This window comes from Triturus cristatus, chromosome 4_2, assembly GCF_964204655.1.
Source record: "Triturus cristatus chromosome 4_2, aTriCri1.1, whole genome shotgun sequence".
Taxonomy (NCBI): domain Eukaryota; kingdom Metazoa; phylum Chordata; class Amphibia; order Caudata; family Salamandridae; genus Triturus; species Triturus cristatus.
Genome location: NC_140586.1, coordinates 430757186 through 430782635, shown reverse-complemented (window position 1 = coordinate 430782635; position 25450 = coordinate 430757186). Strand labels below are relative to the sequence as shown.

At 42.8% G+C, this 25450-nt stretch overlaps 1 protein-coding gene across 6 annotated transcripts in view; it reads left to right on the top strand.

The window, feature by feature from the left end:
* Positions 1-25450, top strand: part of COL11A1 (collagen type XI alpha 1 chain) — a 407114-nt gene that overhangs the window by 62852 nt on the left and 318812 nt on the right. For all 6 annotated transcript variants that reach the window (XM_085601921.1, XM_085601919.1, XM_085601916.1 and 3 more), the window contains exons 3-4: positions 896-1109; positions 21109-21271. In XM_085601921.1, the coding sequence (XP_085458047.1) occupies positions 896-1109; positions 21109-21271 (377 nt within the window). The remainder of the gene's footprint in view (positions 1-895; positions 1110-21108; positions 21272-25450) is intronic.

Sequence of the window (25450 nt, the reverse complement as noted above, 5' to 3'; positions counted from 1 at the left end):
TTAACCTATATTTTATCGAAATGGGAGATGCACACACATACTTGCAAGTAGCCAGCTTTATAGTAAGCAGATATCCCTCAAATGACCACTTAGCTTCTGAAGTGGATTTATACCAAACCAGACATGGATGCACCCTGCTTGCCTATTCGCTTAATGGCACTTTGTTGCACCTATCCTTAATGTCTTATTAATTATGCATTGAAACTAAAATAAAACCAAATAAGTAGGTTATTGTAACAACTGGGCTTTAGTAAATGCTGTTGTGTTATGTGACACCTTCAATACATCCAAGAGAGTGCCTACCTCAAATTAAAGTCAGTTAGGAAGGATAGCAATGAACAGTCAGTGCACATGATTCGCATTGCAAACTTATACAGGAACTTCCAATGAGTTTGCATCTCAATTGACACAATTAGTCTGCAAAGAAAATCTATTGCAAATAATTAACAATAAAAGGTATTTCGCTATAATAACTGTTTAAACCCTTTCCATAACCTTTTCAAGGTTATATTTGTAAATGTTCTCCACATAATTTACATGTTTATCCTAATGGGTTTCTACAATACATGATTATGGGGAAATGAATTGAGGCAAGAACTGCATTATGGGGTTGCGGGCTTTGCTGTGATGTTGATTTGTTCACTAAGTGCTGCTATGACAGGCCAAAGACATACACCATTGTAATAGGTGATCGGAAGGTAGGTGCCTAAATTACGTTTCTCGATTTCCTTCCACTTCATGTTAGAAATGTCCATCTTGTGTTCATACACACCCAGCCATCCATTTTTGGTGGAGGTAAATAAATGAACAAAGCTCACACAATTTTTTTTTTAGATCAATAATTAAAATTCAATGTTCTATAAGAAATATCACACTTTATTTTGTGTTGTTTCAGGTGGTGTTTTTCCTGAGGATTTTTCCATCTTGTTTACGGTAAAGCCTAAGAAGGGAATCCAATCCTTCCTCCTATCTATTTATGATGAAAAAGGGACTCAACAGTTGGGCGTTGAGGTTGGTAGATCCCCAGTGTTCTTATATGAAGATCAGAATGGAAAACCCACCCCAGAAGAATATCCTCTTTTTATGACGGTCAACATAGCTGATGGCAAGTAAGTACAAAGAAGCCTGTGATGGCAACCAGCAGCTCCACATACCTTGACAGAAGAATAGTCTGTTCCATGAATGTTGTAGATACTAGTATGAATGGAAACACAGTAACCTGTGCAAAATATACAAGCATCAAACAATGATTTTCTCCTTTAGAATACATAGCATGTGCAAAGACAATGCTTTAATATTGTTTATCAGAGCATGGCCTTTAAGCACAGTTTCATTTTCAGTTTTATTTGGCTTAAGGTACAGAATGTATCACTCTATTTAGCCTGGTGTATACTAAAGCTAAGCATTTATGATTGTTTCCTACTGGACCGAGCTACTGATGTGTTAGTTTTTGAGTGGACATTGTTAGGCCTGGGTGGTGAACTCCAATCCGTTCGCAGAGGTTGCGGAGTTTTCCCCACTCCGCGCCCCATGGAGCATGCGGAGTTCCGAAAAACTCTGCTCCACAAAGCGGAGTGTTTTTCCTTGCTTGTGCTCACCAATGTTAAGTTGGCAAGTGCGAGGGAGGAAAATCCAACGCTAGACTACCTCCCAGTGAGATTTCTCGATGCATCGCAGTCACAGATGGTCGCGACTGCTCGCGTTGAGAAACCATCTGTTTGCACGGAGGTAGCTGTCATTCGAGGAGAACATTTACTCGAGCAGCACAAAGCAGCAGCGCCCTCTTGTGCTGCACATGGTGCCCTCTTGAACTGCACATGGTGCAGTTTGCACTGATTTTTCAGCGCATGACAAACACCCAGCGCTAAAAGTCAGCACGAACGGCATGACATAATGCACTCCGCCGATTGTGGAACTCCTTGGAGCTTGGAGGAGTCTTTTGGTCACTTCGCTTAGTTCCGCATGTGTTACTGAGTGTGACTAATTAAACACACACGGCTTCTAGGCACTTGATAACACTGCTCACTGGACTACAATGAGTGGGATACATTCAGATAAAGTAGTTTATTAGCCACTCTCCGAAATAGAGATGGCTAGAATCATACTGGAGGACTCAGATGGGAGCATCAGAGTAAGATGCCCCAATCATCGAAAGCAGCTTTTTTTTACAACTTAAATAATGTGTTCTTATCCTTTGAATAATACGTAGCTGAATATCCAAAAACCCATATGCTACAACTGTATCCTGTACAACACATTTTATCATCTTTAAATGGACAATTGAAATTCAACTTTGATAGTGAAAAAAAATATATATAATTTTGAACATTTAGGGGAAGAGCAGTGAAGTCAGAAGAATGGAAGAGGGAAATAAAAGTCTTGAAATTTGTTTGGTAAAAAACACAATTAAGATTCCACTTTACAATAAAGAACATCAAAGTTTTTAATGCAAAATTAGCATATAGAATAATAGCACAAATGCTTATAACAGCATCCCTGCTGTAACTTTGTTTCTTAACACCAGGCCAACCTCAGCATGCTTTTGGAAGGCGCCTAGAACCCCCTTGTTAATGCCCTGAGTTTTTGGATATACATGATACCACTGACATTTTCGTGAAAGCAAATTCATGTCTCTTCTATTTGTAAATGGCTACCATTCACCTTACTTGTCTGCAACCAGAAAACCCTTTGCTATCATCATCTGTTGTGACTATGGAACACATTTATATTCACTTTTTGATAAAATCTACCTGAGGCAAATTGAGATTTTAAGCCCAATGTTTGCTGCCCCTAAAGTATTTTTCACAAATAAATTAAAGGTCTACACCAAATATGCACAGTTATAAGTTTAAACAAAAGTGCAATGTATTGATGCAATATATATAAATATTTCACATTATATTTCAACAACATATTCCTGTGTCTACTAGCAGAATTAATCAGTCTTGAACTCCAAAGCCTTACTTTCTCTTCCACTGACACTGTTTACCTTGTGCAATGTGAGAATGATGGTGCTATGCACACACTCAATCAAATGTTATTGGAGGTAATTTATAATATGAATGACTTTCATCTTTTGCACTTTAGAAATACCAAAATGCATGTTTTCACGATCTACACATATGATCTTGTCACTATTACTGCCTCATAAACAAAGCCCAGAAGGTGTGGTAAACTATTGTGTCCTTAAGATCATCTACACATATATCACCCCTTTGGCGATAATAAATGTACATCTACACCCATATAACAATTTTTTCGTAAATTATTTTTAGGATAAGATATTTCTGTCAGGCGATATTTCTGTGTATGATATTCTGACACACAGGTATTTTAATGCCACTTATCCACTAAAGACAACATTAATATTTATAGTACCAAAGAGTCATGCATGAAAACAAAGGACATCCCCATTCAACCACTGTGTGCACGTTTTCTGAAAATAAAAGTGAAAATATATGGTTACAGAAGAGTATTTTGCTAGCATTCTATGTATACAGAAGTAACGTGCTAAAGATGAGTTGGGTTGTACCCAGTAATTAGTTTCAAGTTGTGGGTAAACATTGCAACTCCAGTAAACACAGTAATTGCCCTGATTATATATACTTGTCTATAAAAGTTAAAGCTCATATCAAGTGGTTGCACGCACTTCCTCTGTTGCATATGTATGCTTGGACTTAACTGTTAAAGGGCAACAAATGACACAATGTATCTTTTTTTCAAAAACTAGTAAATGCCTTTCAAAATTACAATTGATGATCAGCTAATATGCATGCTGTGAGATGGGAATAGGTTTTCAAATATGTGATGCTATGCTAAGGTAATTTGGCAAAATTATTTAAAATGCATCGCTCTTTTTACTATCACAGCAAATGTGCTCCACATTACTTACAATTTCGTTTAAAAAAGACCAGCTTGTGATTAGCCATAGGCAGCCACATGTAAGTGTCTTACCTGCTGGTGGGGGGAGGCATGGTCGAGATGATGGCCACTGCGGATGCTTCCTTATCTCTGTGATGCGCCCTGTGTAAACCCTCCACATCCTGGAGGAAATGGTGATGCCTGCGGCATGGCGTTTGTGGTGGTGTTGGCGTTCTCTCCATGGTGGTGAAGCCCCTTCTTTAAAGGCATTATGGACTACATGGACCTGACAATTCAGAGTGGGAGCCCCCTTAGACAGCTGGAAACCACCTTGGTGCAACACTCGAAGCAATTTGACAAAATACTGCAAGTAATACAAGACACCAAAACTACATTGGAGACCAAGATGATCGTTGATGTTAAGTTAAAAGTGTCCCTGTTACGTGCTGACCACAGGAAGTTAACCAAGATGGTTAAGGACACTGAATCTGCTATTACTAAGATGCACCCCACTTGAAAAAGCTGCACTCCCAGATACAACTGATGAGGTCTAACATCGCGTGCCTGCAGCTGAGATCTGAGGACACAGAGGGACGCTTGCAATGGAATAATGTTCATTTTCAGGGCCTCCCTGAGCGACCTCAGGGCCCAAAAATGGAACTGTTTCTGAAATAAGGTCTGATTAATACTCTCCTGGCTGGGAAGGCTCCTGAATTCTTCTCCATTGAGAATGCCCTCTGGGTAACGGGGAGGCCCCGCCGCTTGAAGCGGCCCCTCGCCCTGTGGTCATGTGCTTTCTCAATTATAGAGACAGAGATTTAATCCTGCAAACATTCTGAGCCAAGGGACAATGGTACTTTGAGGGGTCCATGATAACAGCCTACCTGAATAACACAGCAGCGGGGCAGCAGCGTCTCAATTCCTAGGTGGCAGTCAAACCGCAATTGCGCCTATTGGGATTGAAATATGCGTTCCTCTTCCCCACTAAGTTATGAGGGATTGAGAGAAACATGTTGCATGTCCCAGATGCAGCTCATGAGGTCTAACATCGCAGAGGGCCATGATAAAAGCCTACCCATATGACACAGCAGCGGCTCAGTTCCTATATGATGGTCAAACAGCAATTGCGCCAGTTGGTCTCGAAATATGCTCTCCTCTTACCTGCTAAATTGTGAGCGATTGAGAAAAACTTGTCGCATTTCTTCCAAACATCTGAGTAGGCCTGAAACTGGATACACACAAAAGGATGGACGGTTCATGCAAATGGCGAATCTCTTCCAGAGAGCTGGGAAATGCAAAGACCAAGGAGGTGGCATGCCTGGAAACTCCCGTCCCAGCCAGTGGCTGAACAGGCAACTTAGGAGAGAGAACATGTAATCGCACATGTACTGCTTCATGGTAAAACCCCCTTCTCCATTTTGTTGTTGGATCATGGCTCGGACACTGAGAGCGGCACAAACAGATCAGCATGTCAGATGAGGGGGGGGGCCGAAGGACCGGTCCTCACTCTTTGCCCGGCCGATGATATAGTCTGAAGTGGTCTGCCCCTGGGGCTGTTTTAAATGGGTGGGTACAGGTATGTTTATATGCCGATGTGGGGAGGGGGCACCAAGGGAATGTGGGACCTGCTGATGTTAAAGGGTCATGACAGCCCATTCCACAGCCCCTACCACGCACCCATTGATTCTGAACTGGATATGTTCCCACTGTTAATGTTTGTTTGCCTAAAAAGTTACTTCATAGACTTTGATGGTTGGATGCCTACTGGATGTCTATCCTTGGGCAGGGAAATGGGACAACTGTTTAATTTGCTGTTTTTATACTTGAGTTTACATCATGTGGTATACCGTATAACATGTTCTACGAGGCATGCATGGGGATGTTGTAGGAGGACACGGAATGAAGTACAAGCACACACAACACAGAATAGATAGGTGACAGCTCTAAGGTAGTGACCTCAACATGCAACCTCCTAACATGTAATGTGCAATGTATGGTAACACCCAGGAAACAGCTTGCAAAACACGCCTTCCTTAAGCCCACCACATTCCTGTAGCCATACTACAGGAAACACACCCTTACTGGCTAAGGAATTGCAGAAGTTGTGGGTGAGGTGGAGGGGACAAGTATATGGCACATCCTTTTCCGCCTTCACCAAAGGGGTGTCGATTTGGACCTCATGGGTCCCTTATGTGGGGTCATCACACACAATAGATCGGGAGGACAGGCTTATGGCCCTTGGGGGGATTTATTGGTTTGGGACCCACTCACACTTAAAGCGATCTAGGCACCCAATGTAAATCAATCTGACTTTTTAGACCAATTGAACGCCGCTATCCTCCACTGCCTAAGTGCACCGACTATCTGGGCAGGCAAAAGCAATTGAGAGTTGGACATAAAACTGGACAGGTCCACCCCCCCCTCTGGGCAGAACAGTGAGCAACAGGTTGATGCAACACTTCTATCAGTGGGAGGAACACTTGAGAATACATGATGTGTAAATTTTTACAGAAAACTAATAGAATCTGGGGCTCATCAACTCTTAGTAAAGACTGAGGGGGGCCCCCCTTTTTTTTTTTTTTTCTTTTTTTTCTTTTTTATGCCATTGAGTCGATTCTGATACAATTGATACGGTTTCTGATCCGAATATACATGCTCTGTATTGTATTGCCTGTTCGATTTGATCAATATGTTTAATTGCCTGTTATGCTATTTATTATGTGTTGTCCCGTTCTCCTGTCCTGATCTCAATAAAAATTTTCAAAAAAAAAAAAAAAAAGAGAATACATGATGTGTAGAGACTGATGCATCTAATAACACAAGAAAACTCCCCGGTGCATGAATTACATATGTGACTGGGCCTGTCCCTTTGTAGCGACATGGTTTGTGAACACATGTTAAGTTCCGATTACCTTGCATGCAGCATTTCTTACCACTGTTGAGTGCTACTTACATTACATTTTGGAAATGACGAGGCAAAGATACCAACCTGTTGGTTGTGCACAGAGGTGTTGCAGGATGTGCCCTACCAGGACATCATAGCGTCACACATTGCGCAATATTTGACATTAACGCAGGCTTCACCTCTGTTAGCTACTCTGAATGAGAGGCCATAAAGTGATAATACATAGCCACTGCATTATTACGACTTGGGGGGTAAGGCAGACCCTACGCAGTGAATTACCAGAGGCAGAGCGTGAAATGCGTGACATGGAAAGTGAAACGCCAGCCCGGCAGCGTCGAGTGCCTACAGGCTCTTAGACAAAAAAGGAGGTGAACTGGTATCCTGCTTATTGTACCTCGACTATAATGAGCACCTAGTGCACCAACATGGGGAGGCAGAGCGGGCTAGTGCTGTGCTAGCATGGTTACTATGGGCGAACAGCAGCACTACCACATAGAAGCCCTTCACACTGGTGATGGGGCAATATGCAATACCCAAACAACTATTAACTCTGCTTTTGTCGATTATTACCATAGCTTATACGCATGGACATATGATTGCATCACCCACTTTTGCTTCTAAACCTGGATCATAAAATATTAGGGAAGATTCTGGCAAATAGATTGTTGCCAGTAGTAGGACAACTGCTCCATGCAAACCAGAATGGTTTTAGCGCTGGGCACAACACATTCCTGAATATTCATCAATTACTAAATCTGATGGGGACCAACCCCGAGGAACCGAAGTCCTGTCAGGTGATGTCACTAGACATAGAAAGAGCATTTGACACCCTAAGGTGGGCATATTGTTTTAAAGTGCTGGAGAGTCTGGGAATGGGGCCATCCTACTTGTACTGTACACTGTACAGAAAACCAATGGCGATGGTCAAGACTGGCCAGACACACTCAATCAGGTAGGAAATACATAGGGGCACTATGCAGGGATGCCCATTGTCTCAGCTCATTTTTGTGCTAGTGATGGAGCCCCCGGCAAGCTGGCTGCGCACCAATGCCCAGATATGAGGTGTGCAGGCATTCAATAAATGGCATATAGTATCTATCTATGGAGATGATGCTCTGGTTTATTTATTTATGCACAAACATCCCACCAGCTACTGATGGAGATGCTCAACAAGTTTGTGAACGTGTACAGCCTCAAACTTAATTGGGCCAAGTCCTGCCTGTTGCCACTCCAGCCGGTAGAGGATCATCAGAGGAAGTTAGTGATGGCCACCATGCTTGTGTGTCAATTTGATACCTTTAAACATCTGGGGGTTAATATTTACACTCCAATGCCAGCATAATAGAGGGTAACCTGGACAGTGCGAAAACAACAGCACGTCACTCTCTCCCCTTCTGGCTCTAGTTGCCCCTGTTTCCGATGAGCCATGTGGCTGTGGCCAAGGTGTTGGTGCTACCCCGACTACTGTACCTTTCTGCAGCATTGCCATTAACTTTTTTCAAGCATCTTTTTAAAGGCTTTCAGGGATTGCTGTCAGACTTGATTTTGGGGACAGGTAAAAAAAGGTGGCACAGCAGGTGGCACAATGACACTTACTAGATGGGGACAGGGGGCTCCTAATTATGAGCTTTATTATGCAGTAGCACAACTGCAGTGGCTGATGCAGTTGTTAGGGACCACCCCGAATGCAGAAAGAGTAGTAGCTAAGTGCATTTTGCTAGGTGAAAACATCTGGATGCTCAGTAAAGCACATCCACACACACCTGAGACCAGGCAAATGGCAGTAACTCACAGTTGCTGACATAAATACGTGCAAGTTGTGGAGGGCAGTCCACCTTAAACCCCTCATCTACCAATTCGGACCTTGCTGATAATCAGGGACAACATAATGACTGGAGGGAAGCAGGGGTACTACTTACTGAGGATCTTTATGATGAGGGAGAATTAAAGACCTTTTCAAGACCTAAGGGACACAAATGGGATACTGGTGGGTCGGTTTCTGGAGTACAGTACAATACAGTACCCATTCATTGCCCACTGGGGGCAGGAACGGATGGAGTCACCGATATCGCCACCCTAGTAAATTGCTCTATGCATGGTGTTAGACCTGGCACCATTGGTGGGGGTCTCCCTCCCATTTTTTTTCTGTTTCCTCCTGTATTTTTCCTATATGTTTTGCTGGTGTAGATGCTTTGGGCACTTTGCCACTGCTATTCAGTGCCAAAGTGCAAGTGCTCCCTATTGTAAAGTATTGTGTTGGATTGTGACTCCAAGATTGGTTCATTTGATTTACTTGTCAGACCCTAGTACAGTGCACCATGTGTGCCCAGGGCCTGTAAATCAAATGCTGCTGGTGGGCTTGCAGCACTGCTTGTGCCACCCACAGGAGCAGCTGGTAAAATGTGACTCAGGCCTGCCATTCAGAGCCTGTGTGCATCTTGGGGCTGCCATGTCGACTTGGCAAGTGCACCCACTTGCCAGTCTCAAAACCTTTCCTTTTCTACATATTACCCACCCCTAAGGTAGGCCCAAGGATAGGGTAATTGTATGTAAAAGGTAGGACATGCCCTGATGTGTGTGGCATGTTCTGATTGTGAATTACAGCCAATTTTGTTTTTCACTATTGCAAAAGCTACCTGTTCCCATAGGCCAGAATGGTCAGTTTGATTATAACATCTTATAATCCTAACTGACTCAGGGAACTAGTTAGAAATTCGAGTTTAGTATGCCTTAACTCAGAATGATAAAATACATTTTTTAGTGAAGTTGGTTTTGACATTCCTTGTTTGAAAATACCACTTTTTAAAAAGTAGGTATTTTCTTGCCTAACCATCCAAGCCTCTCTCTGCTAGGTTGTGTATTCCATGTCTGGTTTGTGAGTGACAGGGGCAGCTCCACGAGACAAGGTGAGTCAGCACAAGGATAAATAGACCTATCTGCTTGAGGAGTGGTGGGAGGAATAGCACCTGGACCTGAATGGGGCTGTGCCTGCCTTCCACAATGCTGACTCCACCTCCTGTGGTGTGTTTAATGACCCTGGCCCACACTGACAAAGGAAGAAGTTGTACCCTGGCAGAATGCACCCAGAACTGGTTTGGACTAGGTACAACACTCTCTGCCTTCAGAGAGAAAGGATGTTTGTGTATAAAAAGGGGGACCCAGACCCCAGAACTTTAGATCACTTCTGGGAATCAAGCCAACCTTTAGCCAAGGAAAAGAACCAAGGACACTGCCCCTGTGCTGTGCTGTTGGGTTGACCTGCAGTAGTTACTTTATTGCTAAGGAAAGGAGAAAAGGAACTTTGTGTGTACTTTTGCAATCTTGAAGAAGAATCTCCAATGGCTTGAACTGTGCTTGCCTCCTGCCTGAAGTCTCAGGGATACAAGACTTCACCACCAGCTCCCCTGAATTCCCTTGCTGAGGAATTCTGCCTGCAGAGAGGTGCCTACTGTTGTTTGGGCCCTCTGAAAAGACTGCCAGTCACTGGGAGCTGGAAGAGCGACACATTGAGGAGAAGTTTGTCGCCACTGCAGCAGTTGCCGTTGCATCACCGAAGAAGCATGCTGTCGCTGCAGCTGTTTGCTGTCGCATCACCGACGAAGCGCGTCGCTTCACCGGAGAAGCGTGTTGCCGCCACAGAGTTAGCCGTCGCATAACCGGAGAAGCGTGTCATAGGGTCTGTCTCAGCTCAGAAGTTACCAAGCTCGCCGCACGGCCGTCGGGCGTGCACGCATCGCATCCAACGTTGTCGCATCGCATCAAGATGCTATTTTCTCCCATAGCACCAGATCGTCGCATCGCATCGACGCGCCATCTTGTCGCATCGCACCGGATCACAGTAAGAAACCGATGCATCACCTCCTCTCCAGTAAGGAACTGACGCATCACCTCCCCTGTGTTGCAGTAAGGAACTGACGCATCACCTCCCCCGAAGCAAGGAACCGATGCATCACCTTCCCTGTGACACCTTTTGTTTGTATTGATTGACGCAGCCAAGATACTTTGAGAGAAAAGTGTTGTAGTTACCATCTACATTGAACTAAGCTATTTCTACCATTTTAAAGTATATTTTTGATTACAGTATTGTGGATTTTTGTTGTTTGGTCTTGCGTTAAGTCTATGTAAAGAATACGTATTTTTATAAAACCTGTGTGGTGTCCATCTGTAGTGTTTTCACTGTATTACTCTATGTGTTCACAAATGCTTTACATACTGCCTCTAAGATAAGCCTGTCTGCTTATGCCAAGCTACCAAGGGGGTGAGCAGGGGTTATTTTAGAAGTGTACACCCTTACCCTGACTAGAAGTCAAAGGTACCTACCTCTGCCAACTAGAGACCCCCAGTCTCTATGGCGAAGCAGGGAAAGCAATAACTGTAATATACAACTCCCTGCATGCACAACAGTATGCGTCAGAGCAGCCGTCCACAGACAGGTGATCGCTTAACCTTGGCACTGTACTGACTGATAAACAATGGATTGGTGCCAAATCACAAGTGGAAGAGGTCTCAAGGAACCCACGGTTTAGATATAAAGAATTTAACTTTCTACACTAGACCTACTTGACACCTCGACTCATTCACCGTATGTTCTCGGGGCCCCATTGGAATATCCTAGATATTGATACCAGGATGCCAGCTTCTTTCACATGGTTTGGGACTGCAAGGTACTACTGCATAATTGGAGGATAGGCAGTGGAAATTTTTCCTGCTTTGGTCACCTGCCCAATACCACTAACTCCCGACTACTGCTTCCTGGGACTGACACCTAAAAGGAAAGGGGGCAAATATACTCGTAGATTTATCAACCTGCACTTGGTGCTGTTCAGGAGGTAGTTTGCGATGTCCTGAATGACCAAGATGGTGCCTGACATGAAACACTGTTTACGGGAACTCCTGAAATGGGCTAAGGCAGAGTCAGACGCAGTCACTAGAGCATGCCTCTCTGGTGGGGGTGGGGGAGGGGGGCAGTGGGCATGTGTTGGGACATGTTTATCATAAAGCTGGAGGCGAAGAGTGATGAGAGCTCAACCTGAGCAGTGAAAATTCACCAGTTACGAATGTGGCACAGTACATAAAAGTGATCCCCACCCCGTGATGATTATATCTGGCATTTCCCACATTGACTGTTACTCTGTGTCACCCGATGTGCATGCCCATACCATATGTGCACTCTTGGACAGTTTGTTTACACTGATTTTTTATGTTCCCTGGCTGACAACTACTGAACAGGGGTTTCCAGCCCACCCCGATACAACATATGATTATTTACGTGTGACTCCACCACCGATGGCCCTGTGCAAACATGCACCTGTCATGTTTGTTGTCTTTACGTTATGATTTGGCTAAAATCCAGTAAGGGAATATTTTTTAAAACGTGTCTTACCTGCTGGTCAATCAGAAACAATTTGTGGTGCTCCAGTGGAGCAGGACAAATTTCCTGCGTTGATAAAACAATAGCAGGGTTCACTTTAGTAAAGCACTCCATGCTTCTGGGAATGGTTCAATATAAAAAGTGAAAAAAAATACATAACAGCTAAAACATTCGTTCTCTGTAGAAAAAAACTGATGAAATGCCCGCAAAGTCAGGAATCTTCATCTTTCACAAAGTCATGCAAAGTTTCTCAGCTTCACCAAAGACTAGGTGGCAACTTTTTTCAGGCAGCTAGATATTCTGAACAGGTAGAGTGGGATAACCTGCTGGTGAAATTGGTTATTTTGAAAGGTTTCCTTACTGCCAATTAAGGTTGCCTCTAACCCTGATGTATGTATGCATGTGTATGGTATTTTTATACCGCGAACAGAGCCAAACATCAGAAAAAAGCCATCAGCCACCGAATCAATGCTGCTCCTCTGTGATACATTGGGTACTTCCTCCTTCCAGAAGTCCCACTTTCTACGGTGAGACTTCTGGTGGCAGTAAAACTCCAGTATGTGACTGCAGAGCAGAAACGGTAGCCTTCTCGTGGCAATGAGCAGCATAGAAACATTTTCTTTCTGCCATTTTCTTTTATTACTTTCAAATTTTTTACTTCACAAAGCTATCTGGTTTTGAAAGATGGCCTTCTTCACGAAATGTCATACTCTATAAACCATAACTGCTAACACATGAAACCCTCTGAGAATGTTTGCAGGAAACTATTAGAAAAAAGTTCCTTTTCATTCGAGGTCTGTTAGAAATCGGGGTCTCTAGTTGGCAAGGGTTTGCACCTTTGTCCAAGTAGAGACCCTTCTTCCTAGTCAGGATAAGGGAGTTACACTCCTAAAATACCACCTGCTCACCCCCATGGTAGCTTGGCATGAGCAGTCAGGCTTATCTTAGAGGCTGTGTATAAAGTATTTGCACATGACCAATAGTAATACAGTGTAAGCACTACAAAAGGACACCACACCAGTTTAGAAAAATATTGAATATTTTTATATACTTAAGACAAGACCGAAAACGATAAAAGATCCACAATACAGTATTTAGAAATCTTCGGTTATCAAAATGACCTTGCAAAATAGTTCCTCGAAGTCGATAGCTCCCTCTGGGGCATCACGGCGTTGTGAACAAATAAATCCAAACAGTTCTGGCTGACCGTGGCGTTGCGGGCCAGCTACGGTGTCGGGAAGACCCGCAAAACAGTACCTTTAGAAATGCAGAAGTTAGCGACCTCTTGTTGAGCTTCCGAAAGCATGGCATCCGCAGGCATCGGTTCCGGGGGTCGGTGCAAGAGTTATCGGGCCCTTGAAGTCACATGGGTTGCAGATCGAACTCCTAACGGTTGAAGTCAGGAGCTCTGGTGTAGGCAGGCATCGGGTGCTGCAGTGTGAAGTGCAGTGGTGCGGCGTGCGATGCCCTCAGGTTGCAGTGCAAGCAGTGGCTCAGCATGCAGCATCAGACGGCATTGTCGGTAAGACCAGGGTCGCAATGCGGCATTGCTGTGGTGCCCTCAGCGATGCATCTTTAGATTCTGAGTTCAGGCATACTAAACGTTATTTTCCTAGCTAGTTCCCAGGGCCAGTTATGTTGACACAATGTTATAAACAAACTCCCCATTCAGTCCTATGGGGAACAGGTAGCCTTGCAATGGTGAAACACGAAATTCGTAGCAATTCACTATCAGAACATGCTACACATAACAGGGCATGTCCTAACTTTCACATACACTGCACCCTGCCCACAGAGGTATCTTGGGCCTACCTTAGGGGTGACTGACATGTAAGAAAAGGGAAGGTTAGGGCCTGGCAAGTGGGTGCACTTGCCAAGTCGACATTGCAGTACCAGAATGCACACAGGCTCTGCAGTGGCAGGCCAGAGTTACATTTATGGGCTGTTTGTGTGGGTGGCACATTCCAGTGCTGCAGCCCACTAACAGCATTTGATTTATAGGCCCTCGCACACTCAGTGAACATTACTAGGGACTGGCACATAAATCAAATAGGCCAATTATGGAAACACCAGTCCATAACACATTTTACCACAGGAGCATTTGCACTTTACCACTGATCAGCAGTGAGAAAAGTGTGCAGAAACACTAAGCCAGCACAAACAGAGTCAGACCAAATGCACAGCACAATGCAGAGCCTGGGTGGGCTCGCAGACGGACTCAAAAACCCTGATTTGCTGTAAGACATAATGCAGTTTGTGTAACTAGCGCTAATGTAAAGCCAAGAGAATGTACCTCTCTATGCCTGTCCTATCCCCCTTTTTATTTTATCTCTAACTTTTCTGTCCTTTCCTCCTTACATCTCCTTCACTGTCAAAATCTAAGCAGTAATAGGGTAACCACGTATGCGCATTGTACGAATGTTCTCTGCCATTCGTGGCTAACCCTGTAACAGTATTTGTGATTGTATACGGCATATAAAAATAAATACATAAAATATCAGTTAGAAAGCCGTCTCTCAAAAAAAACAAAAAAAAAAACAAAAAACAAGAAGGTCAGAAAGCAAAAACTCAGGGGAAACACGTCAAAAGATGCCAAGTCTAACAAGGTCTAAAACAAGCTATTTTCACAAATCATGCACCATTTATGTCTGATATTCAGTGGTTGGCAGTGGAATATGACAGTGGTGGGGAGTAAACACCCACCTGGAACAACAAGGAGCGGGCAGATGAAACAACTGAGCCAATTCATTGAATGAAGAGACATATGTATAAAATGCTGATGTCTCTTTTCAAAGACACTAGTCTACTTAGAGAGATACTACTAGGAAAATGCCTTGATAGCAATACTCCATGCTCCACATTTTGAAGAATGTAAATGCTCTTCTGACCTGCACAGCGCAGTGTCTGTTAGGCCTCCGGTCCTTATACTCGGTGCAGAATTAATTCCTGTTTATAGAGATGGGTTATAGACCCAGTCACAGTGAAGTGAGGGAGCTTCATATTCTGTCCTTAAGATCCACTCATGGAACTTCAATCCTTTGGTTACTCTACCCAGAATGCTCTGGGGCAGTTTCCAAAACACATGTTTAAGGCACATTACAAGCACAATACATAAATACCAACCCTACCTTCCCAATGGATCACATGGCATATAGCTGTATTCCCACCGAGAGTGGCAAGAAGGGGCGTAGCTCCCAAGTGTCCCATGTCCATGCATAAATGGATAGGCCAGTCCTAGTTTTTTCTTAGAATTCTGTGACTTGTAGTACTGATTTTATATTAGGTTAAATGGCCTTCAAGTCACAGAATTGTAAACAAAATGGACTAGCCTAATTATTGACGTAGCTATGGAAAGGAATGGGCTGACCTAGAATATGCAGAATTACATTGATTGTCAAAATGTGCTTCATCCCCACAAGCTCACTTCCATGCATGGTTCTGAAACATTACTAAACATGCAGGGTACATTATATGAGTGGATGAATGGACACAAAATGCTGCAGTAGAGGCTAGACAGGGACCAGCATTTGTTTTAATATTGGACAACCTACTTATCAAGGATAATGTTGTAACTACAGCAATGGGATTTGGTAAACAACAGGTAAGCCCAGTAAAAACTGTGATGGCAGGCACATGCACACTAGCATATGTGCCGGTGAAAGTGCCTGACTGCCTGGGTCAATAGGAGACAAGGCTGCCTCTAAGGTTAGGGGAATATTACTATTTATGATAAAATAGTTTGCTAACAATAAGGGGGAGAGGTGGGGCCCCAACGCTAATGTGAACGAACCACCCCTGCTGATAAGAAACATTTAATCATGTCAAACCATGTCCAGTATCCAAAATAGGAAAGTATGAGTCGTCACAACCATGGACTGACATTAACTTCAAAATCAAGCCAGAACCTCTGAGGAAGGTCTGATGTAAACTAGAGACACAAGCCGGATATTTCACCATGGTCTAATAGACGCTGTTGAAATAATCCGGGTATCTGTGCAATGTCTGATATACACTATTGAGACAAGCTACACCCTTGTACATTGTCTTATGTAAACTCCATCAATGAGCCATAACCCTGAACATGGTACGATATAAACTCCAGAGATAAGTAACACATCTGTCTCTGAGCACTGTCTGACGTAAGCTAGAAGAATAAGCCAGACCTATATATACACTACAAAGCATGTCAGACACTCCGAGCATGGCCGTACATGCACTACAAAGCATGTCAGACACTCTGAGCATGGCTGTACATACACTACAAAGCATGTCAAACCTCTGAGCATGGCCGTACGTACACTACAAAGCATGTCAAACCTCTGAGCATGGTCGTATATACACTACAAAGAATGTCAGACACTCTGAGCATGGCCGTACATACACTACAAAGAATGTCAAACCTCTGAGCATGGCCGTACATACACTACAAAGAATGTCAAACCTCTGAGCATGGTCGTATATACACTACAAAGAATGTCAAGACCTCTGAGTATGGTCGTATTTACACCACAAAGAATGTCAAACCTCTGAGCATGGTCGTATATACACTACAAAGAATGTCAAGACCTCTGAGCATGGTCGTATATACACCACAAAGAATGTCAAACCTCTAAGCATGGTCGTATATACACTACAAAGAATGTCAAGACCTCTGAGCATGGTCGTACATACACTACAAAGAATGTCAAACCTCTGAGCATGGTCGTACATACACTACAAAGAATGTCAAGACCTCTGAGCATGGTCGTATATACACCACAAAGAATGTCAGACACTCTGAGCATGGCCGTACATACACTACAAAGAATGTCAAACCTCTGAGCATGGCCGTACATACACTACAAAGAATGTCAAACCTCTGAGCATGGTCGTATATACACTACAAAGAATGTCAAGACCTCTGAGTATGGTCGTATTTACACCACAAAGAATGTCAAACCTCTGAGCATGGTCGTATATACACTACAAAGAATGTCAAGACCTCTGAGCATGGTCGTATATACACCACAAAGAATGTCAAACCTCTAAGCATGGTCGTATATACACCACAAAGAATGTCAAACCTCTGAGCATGGTCGTACATACACTACAAAGAATGTCAAACCTCTGAGCATGGTCGTACACACACTACAAAGAATGTCAAACCTCTGAGCATGGTCGTATATACACTACAAAGCATGTCAAACCTCTGATCATGGTCGTACATACACTACAAAGAATGTCAGACCTCTACGCATAATTGTATATAGACTACTGACAAAAACATATCTCTGAGAATATGCTGATCTATCCTACTGAAAAAGGCTCACATCCGAGCATTTTCTTATACAAACTTTGAAACAAGCCTCTCTTCTCAGCATGGTCTATTAAGAAACAAGTAACACATCTCAGCATGACGAACTCTGAAACCAGTCACACCTCTGAGTGTGGTCTGATTCAAAATTTGAAATAAGCAAATCCACCCATCTTGAGCATGGTGTTATATAAACGGCTTAAACAGACCACATATTCTACTTGATGTGATAAAAAGTTCAGAAATGCTCATACTTCTGAGCCTCTTAGCGGTATAAACCAATGAAACAAGCCACACTTCAGAGAGGTGTGATATAAACTACTGAAATAAGTCACACGTTGTCTGTTTTCTGATTTAAACACATTAAAAAAGCTTCAAGTTGACGGTAGGCTGAAATAAAAATACAGATGCAAATCACAACTCTGGGCATAATGTAAAAATACAGAAACAAGTTGCACCTCTGGGCATAATTTGACATAAAACACCGAGAGAGGCCGCACTGTTGGACACTGTCTGGTTGAAGTTAAAGAAAAAACGTAGACATAGCATCTGCCCTAACCCGAACTACTGAAACATGCCACACTTCTTGGTGCAGACCTCAATTCGCTATTAAAAAGACGCAGTGGCCACGGCATGGTCATCAGTAAACCGCTAAAACAGTCCGCAGTGCGAAGCATCGTCTTCCCTAATCTGGTAGCACAAGCCTCAAGCCTGGACACAACCCAAAATAATCACTGAAATATACGCCACACCTTCTGGCTTTGTCTGAAAAACCACACGCACAAACCACAGCTCCGTGCACGCCTCGATGAAGCGACTTAGACAAGCCACATCTGAGTACAGTCTGAAAGGGACGGAAACATGCTACTCCCATCTCTGCTGCCTGAAATAGAACAGCAGCTTTATTGAAGGGAAATAAATCCGTGTGATGTTAACTTCCCTGCTGCCAAAGAAGCATACCCATGGTGAGTTCCAACTATTTACAGCCACGTTCAATATATCTCCATACATAATGCTAGCACTTTGTTGGTACCAAACAGCCATATACACCCCAATCATATCAGAGCAGAATTTGTTTTTGATTTAAACCAAAACACATCTAAAAATGTACCAGGGGATTTCTTGTAATGATGCCCACGAATTATTTGCACCAGACAATATTTTAAGAAAATGTGACATAAGCGCTATTTTAAATTACAATTATGAAGTTGAGCTTTCAGGATACAACATATCTGAATGATACTGTGGATAGGAATTCCCCAATAAGCTAAGGAGACTCGTATCATGTTCATGAATCGGTTTCACATGATATATATTATCCTGCCATCTAGTGGGTAAATCTATAATTGTCCTTGCGAGATTTTGAAATAAGCATACAAGGCCCATGCATATGTCAATAAAATGGAAAAGAAATTATTATAAGTTTAAAGTTTACAGGTCCAAACACGATGTCCGGAACAAAGATGCTGTGTATAAATATTTAGTATAATCTTATCCACAAAGACCCATTCGCACATTGTAGTATTGGCCTCATCGTTACCGTAATCCTCAACATATGATTTATCTCCAAATATTTCTAGAAAGCAGAAGGATATCTGTGTTTGGTGGTATTCATCTTTGGATCTTTGGATGGATATATATATATAGTCACAGGCACCAGAATACCATTTGATGGCAAAACATATATAATAATTAAAACAGATTTTGCTGTCGAAGCATGCTTCTAACAAGTTTCCATCAATAAAACACTATCAGACCCGGGAATTGTTTTAACTGCAGATATCACAATTTTAAAATGTTCAGTGGTTTTCTAAGGAGGGCATCAATTGTGATTCTGGAACAGACATCAACTTGCGAAATAATTGCTACAGGTAAAAAAAACACATTTGGAGGACGTTTCTCTGAAATATTGAGTGGGAGAACATTTTGTTCTCCTCTTGCCTAGAAAACCTGCCTTATGATTCTGTAAATGCTGGTTATCCCCAGTGTGAGTGACCAGTTGAGAGCGAGGCTCGGCTGGACAGGGATCAACTAGGGCAGCAGAGAGTTAGGGGACGGACTGACTGAATGCAAATTGAAAACTTTAGCCATACAGAAAAAGTTTGAAGCCCATGTTTCGTATGTCTTCTTACTTTTAGAATCAACATTGGTTGGTTTATTAGTTCTTTTTAAAAAGTGATTCTTGAAAAATTGCCTAAATCCATCTTTCTAGACCAACGGTCCTTCATTTCCAATTTCTAACTTAGTGCGGTATTTAGGGCAGATTGAATAATAGACTACAAAAAGGTCCCAGGCATGGGATTCTTGATTGTGAAATATAGCAGATGACATAATTCTATGTTTTTTTTAATTAAAAGTCTAATTTATACCACAATATTTCAAAAAGGAGATGCATCTTCCCACTTCGTTTGCCCATAATGTTCATTGTGTCAAAGTTTTCATGTTAAGATGTGCGTACAAAGAATCCTCTTCCACACATATAAGAAATTGCTTTTTCAAAACAAAGTAGGTCCTTGACAGTACATTCAACACTCATCCTCTTGCTTGTCATTTCCCATAGCCCTGTCCTTTCATTATAGCCTACACACTGCAGTTGGGTAAATTGGAGAATCTGCACACATTACTCATTGAGACCTTTTTAGGTCGAGCCTGGGCAGCGCATGCACTGCTCGGCTGCATGCTGTATTGGAGTATGGAATAGAATCCCCACCCATATTTGTCATTGACCTGCATCATCGCCCTTCCTAAATACTGGCTTCTGATTCGTTAATAGGCTAGTTTGTTCCTCCTTAGTACCGCCTTATCTTCATTTGTAACCTCCCATGAGGAATGGCCCTTTTACTTCAGTTGTTACACGGTATGTCTTATTTAGTCTGTAGGCACTATTTTCTTTAATGAGTTTCTTCTACGGCCACAACATGCTTTCCTGCAACATTCAGCGCGCCACGGGCACCTTCAATTTCTAATTATCCCGGGACAGTGACTGCCGCTTCTTTGAATAGGTCTTGCATTTACAAGACTTTGAGCTATTGGCATTGTAATTAACAATGCCTTTTATTTATGTGTTAATTAGTAAATCAGATAAATAAAAGGCATTGTCATTTACATTGCCAATAACATAAACTCTCGCAAATGCGAGACCTAATGCATTGCAAATGTTTGTATAGCGCATGTTATGAAGCCTCTTAGTTCCTGCACCCAGTGGCAAATATCACAAATGTATTAAAAAACATGCAATACCGGAGAATCATTGATGTGTTTTTTGTTTTACTCCATGAAGTGTTCTCTAGAAACACATAAATGAAATGCAATGCATAGAAGCAAAAATGCTTGTGAGAACCTCCAAACGACTTGTTCAGTGGTATATACATAGAGGATTAAAGTCAGCATGTTGTTGAAAACAGGCATTTCAATGCGTGGGTCAATACATTTATTGCAGAGGACCCATTTCACAAAGTTTTTAGTACGAGGAGTCAGTGAGTTAGTCCTCAATTGTAGGAGAAAACCCGAGTTCTCCTGTCCTACTCCAAGGTTTTTCCTCGATTAATGAACACACAAGTACAAAAATCTGTGTGAATCGGCCCGCTGTGTAACTGTGTTTACACCACAATCCTTTAAGTTTCAACATCACCAGTAGGATTTAAAGTCTTAACTGCAATCTTCGGTCTTCGTTTTCAGGTGGCATCGGGTGGCTATCAGTGTAGAGAAAAAAACTGTGACCATGATTGTCGACTGCAAAAAGAAGATCACGAAAGAGCTCCTGAGAAGTGACAAACCTGTGCTTAACACCCATGGAATCTCCGTCTTTGGCAAACGAATCCTGGAGGAGGACGTGTATGAGGTAAACATCACACTCGTGGTTTAATGCTCGTCATAACAGATCCAAGATACATCAGCAAAACAGAGAGCGGTGCGATGGCAACAGCCTTCCTTATGCAATACCTTGTATTCCATCCTGTGTTTCCCTATGTTTTTCAGTTCATCATTTTGTCGAGCTGTATGGGTGAGATGGGCCTATATGCGTACTTGGCAACACAACCCTGTGTTGCATGATTGTTTTTTCTCTGCTCTCATCTGGTGCTTGTTTATGGTTTTTTTTCTCTGCTCTCATCTGGTGCTTGTTTGTGAGATCCATACACAAACATCACAGCTCCCTAGAATGTTGTTCTTCCAGGTTTGACCAGTTGAGACCGTAGACGATAATACTGGCCCTTGGTAAATAAATAAACAAAACCGGAGCTCATCTTTGGAAAATGTCCTATAATTTCAGAACTGTAGTAGGAGCACATGATGATCGCTTATTTTCTGATATATTGTTTCCAAAGTACCTTATAATCATGGTTAGAAATAACAGTTTATGGTCTGCTAATGAATGGAGACTCAAAATGCTTCGTCCCTTTATTGTTTAAATCAGAGCTTAAGTTGAGCCAGTGCTTGCCGGTGCTCGGCACCCCACATGAATGATGGAGCTGTTTGCCCATTTTTGATGGGAGAGAAGTGTGTTTAATAATTCAATATTTGCAAACGATTAATGATACCATCCATACAGTCCATTATTAAAGCTTTGTGTGGCCTAGAATTCATTGTCACACTTGCAAGAGTGTGATACGCTGGCAGGGGCAATGGGTGGAGCAAGCCCTGGCACTTACTTTTTTGCAAATTAAGCACTGGTATAACCTGTATATCTCCTAACTAAAGTGGGTTTTGACTTTCTATCCTATTTGCCATAATTTGTAAGATCAATGTGACACTTCAGATCCCGAAGTCAAAATGCTCTTTAAAGCTTATGTTCCTTAAGGTGAATAAAACAAATACATTATATAACTCACTGTGATCAAAAAAGTCCCATTCTTATAGTATCTTTTTGATATGATAATAAACTTTTCACTATAATAGTGATAATAGTAACCCAGAGAATGAAATATTAAATATTCCAGGAAATAATTTCCTAAATATTCCTAATGTTAATGACATGAGAAAATGACACTGGAAGTCATGAGAATCGGTCTTGCTAACATTGCATGTGACAAGAATGAAGAAACAGGGCCTTATAGTGAAGAACGTGGTGTTAGAAATAGGGTTTCTGGTTGGCTAAGGTATGCACCTACGACAGGCAGAACCCACCACTCTAGTCACGGTAAGGGAGTTACACACCCAAGACAATCCCTGCTGACCCTCTTGGTAGCTTGGCCGAGCGGTCAGGCTTATCCCAGAGGCAATGTGTAAAGTTTGTGTGCAACACACACACACCAGTGACACACTACACACCACAAAAGAGACTCCGCACAAAGTTATATAAATATATCATTTATATCGTATATAAACACATCAAAACACAATCACATAAATCACTTTGCCAACTAGGGAATTGTCGTAACACCACATTTAGTACAATAAAGAAAATCCTTATAAGTTGTACATGTCATTAAAACACCGTGAAAACAACACCCTACACCATCACTGTACATTTTATGTAGTTTCTGAAAAGGATACTTGTTATCCTATCATTGCCAGATATAAATGCCATAAATAATAACATTTGGGCATGAAATGCAGTAGTTAGGTAGGGGGAGAACCACAAAGATCTGCCCAAAACATCACCAGTAAATAAGCAAGTTATGCAGTGATAACACATAGGCCACAGGAGCACCTGTGCGCTTACTATGGATATTACGGTAATCCTGTAGAGCTCTAATGATAGACACCACATTAATACAACGGAGTCCTCTGTCGATGTTTACCCCGTATGGCAAGTTCAACCAAATGCCCCCCCAGGTCTGCATTTACCACGTAGGGCACACATCTTTCCACCCGTCGGCGGAGAGACTTCACTCAGTCCCATCTGCCTGGGTAGAGGCCCTAGCAGCTGTTCACAGACACACGGTGCAGCTGCCAAGTGCAAGTGCGGTAGAGAAACCAACAAGGCTCCCAGTGGCAGAATCAAGGGAGGGATCTCGCTGGGTGCCCCTCAGCCACCTTCTACCTTAGTAGCTGCTTGCCACCACGAGGCGCAGCTCCTCAAAACTCTTTACGTAGCCTTCCTTGGGATCCCCAACATTTGGCTCTCCTGGGCCTTGCTCTTTTCTTTGGGTCCTCTCCGATGGCTGGGCCCCACCCCCTGGAGCTTAGCAGCCAGGGGTCTCCGGCACAGGGCTTCCTTTTTCCTCTGGCTCCCTCGGCAGCGCCCAATCACGGCCATCAGCATTGCACTGCCTTCGAGGGGAGCCAAACAGTTCAGCGGTGCCTGCAACACGAGCGCCGTTGCACGGCCCGTAGCCATGAAAGGCACAAACGGGCGCCCTGTCCACCGTAGACAAACGGAGATCATCAGCTCTTTCTGGAGTCGCACCTCTGCAGCTTCTACTTCACTATGCAGAAAAGAAATACAAAGGAATGGAAGCGCTCACCATGTGCTAGTATTTAGCAAATACACAGAGGATCAGTCAAGCGCTGATCCTCTCCTCATGAGTAGTGCTCACCACGTGCTGGGCACATCAAGGGCCAGTGAGCCGAGATAGTGCTTCCCACTTTAGAGAGCCTAAACTCCATTTCCCCATCTTATCCCAAATGAAAGCTATTCATGCAAAATGTTATAGTGCAGCTCCAATGATAGCCTATGGGACAGACAGCCTTTCAACAATGAAAAACGAACTAAACTGTATTTCACTATCAGGACATGTACAACACACCAGCACATGTCCTACCTTTCACGTACACTGCTCCCTGCCCACAGGGGTACATTGGGCCTACCTGAGGGGTGCCTTACATGTAGGAAAAGGGAAGGTTAGGGCCTGGCAGTGGGAGCACTAGCCAGGTCAACATGGCAGTTAAAAACTGAGTTCACTGACATTGCAGTGGCAGGTCTCATCTTCATTTATAGGGCTACCCATGTGGGTAGCACAACAAATGCTTCAAGCCCACTAGTAGCATTCGATTTACAGGCCCTGGCACTCACTGTGCACTTTACTAGGGACTTAGCAGTAAATCAAATATGCCAATGATGGATAACCAATCATAAACACAATTTACACAGAGAGCATATGCACTTTGGCACTGATCAGCATTGGTAAAGTGCCCAGAGTCCCATAGCCAACAAAAACAGGGTCAGAAAAATAGGAGGCAAAAAGCAAAAAGTTTTGGGATAACCCTGCAAAAAGGGTCAAGTCCAACACTTGGGCTTCTCCTGGTTAAATCTGGCACAGAACATACCTATATTGAGAGTAGCAGTTGTCATGAGGATGGGCAGACTAGGCAGCGTATTACGGGTGGGGCAATGGGGTTCCACTGAGAAATTGGGATTATAGCATCTGATTTCCCTTACAATTTTTAATTTATCTTTGGATATTTTCCAGGATATTTTGCCTACTTTAAGCAGAGGAAACCTCCTTTTGCAAGCACACTTAATCTACAGACTTTGTAATTTCACATGGGGTTGATAACTCTGATCCATCGGAAATTCCGTGGACATTCATAAAGAGGCCTTAGTAATAGTTAGGTTTATCAGGATAGCAGCATGGAGGAGGAGGGTACTGAGGGAAATCATGAGTAGTTTACGAGTGAAAGCAGCCAAGTCTGCTCGAGCACACCTATCCTATTGTCTTCCATTTTGTAGTAATAGAAAAGATGTGGTATAAGGAAGACACTGCTGATCATGAGTGCATAAAGCCAATTTGTTCCTCTGTCACCAATGAACAGAAAAGAAATGTGGATGTTCAATCTTAGCAACAGCTGCCACTCATCCACATTTGTGTAAACCACTGATTTAAGTGTCTCCATTTTGGAATTTTAATGCCCTTCAATCTGGGATTCAAATAACACTCTAGTGATAAATGGATGCTCCTTTAGGAAATTATGTTTGACATGTTCATGACGAATGATTAAGGGAGTTTGATTTTTCTGAAACAGGCTGTTTGAATATTTTAGGCGCTACATGAAATATGTTCTGCTTTTAGGTGCACGTTGATTCTACAAAATAACAATGTTGGAGAACACTTCTGCGATGAGTTCAGGGTGCACTGGA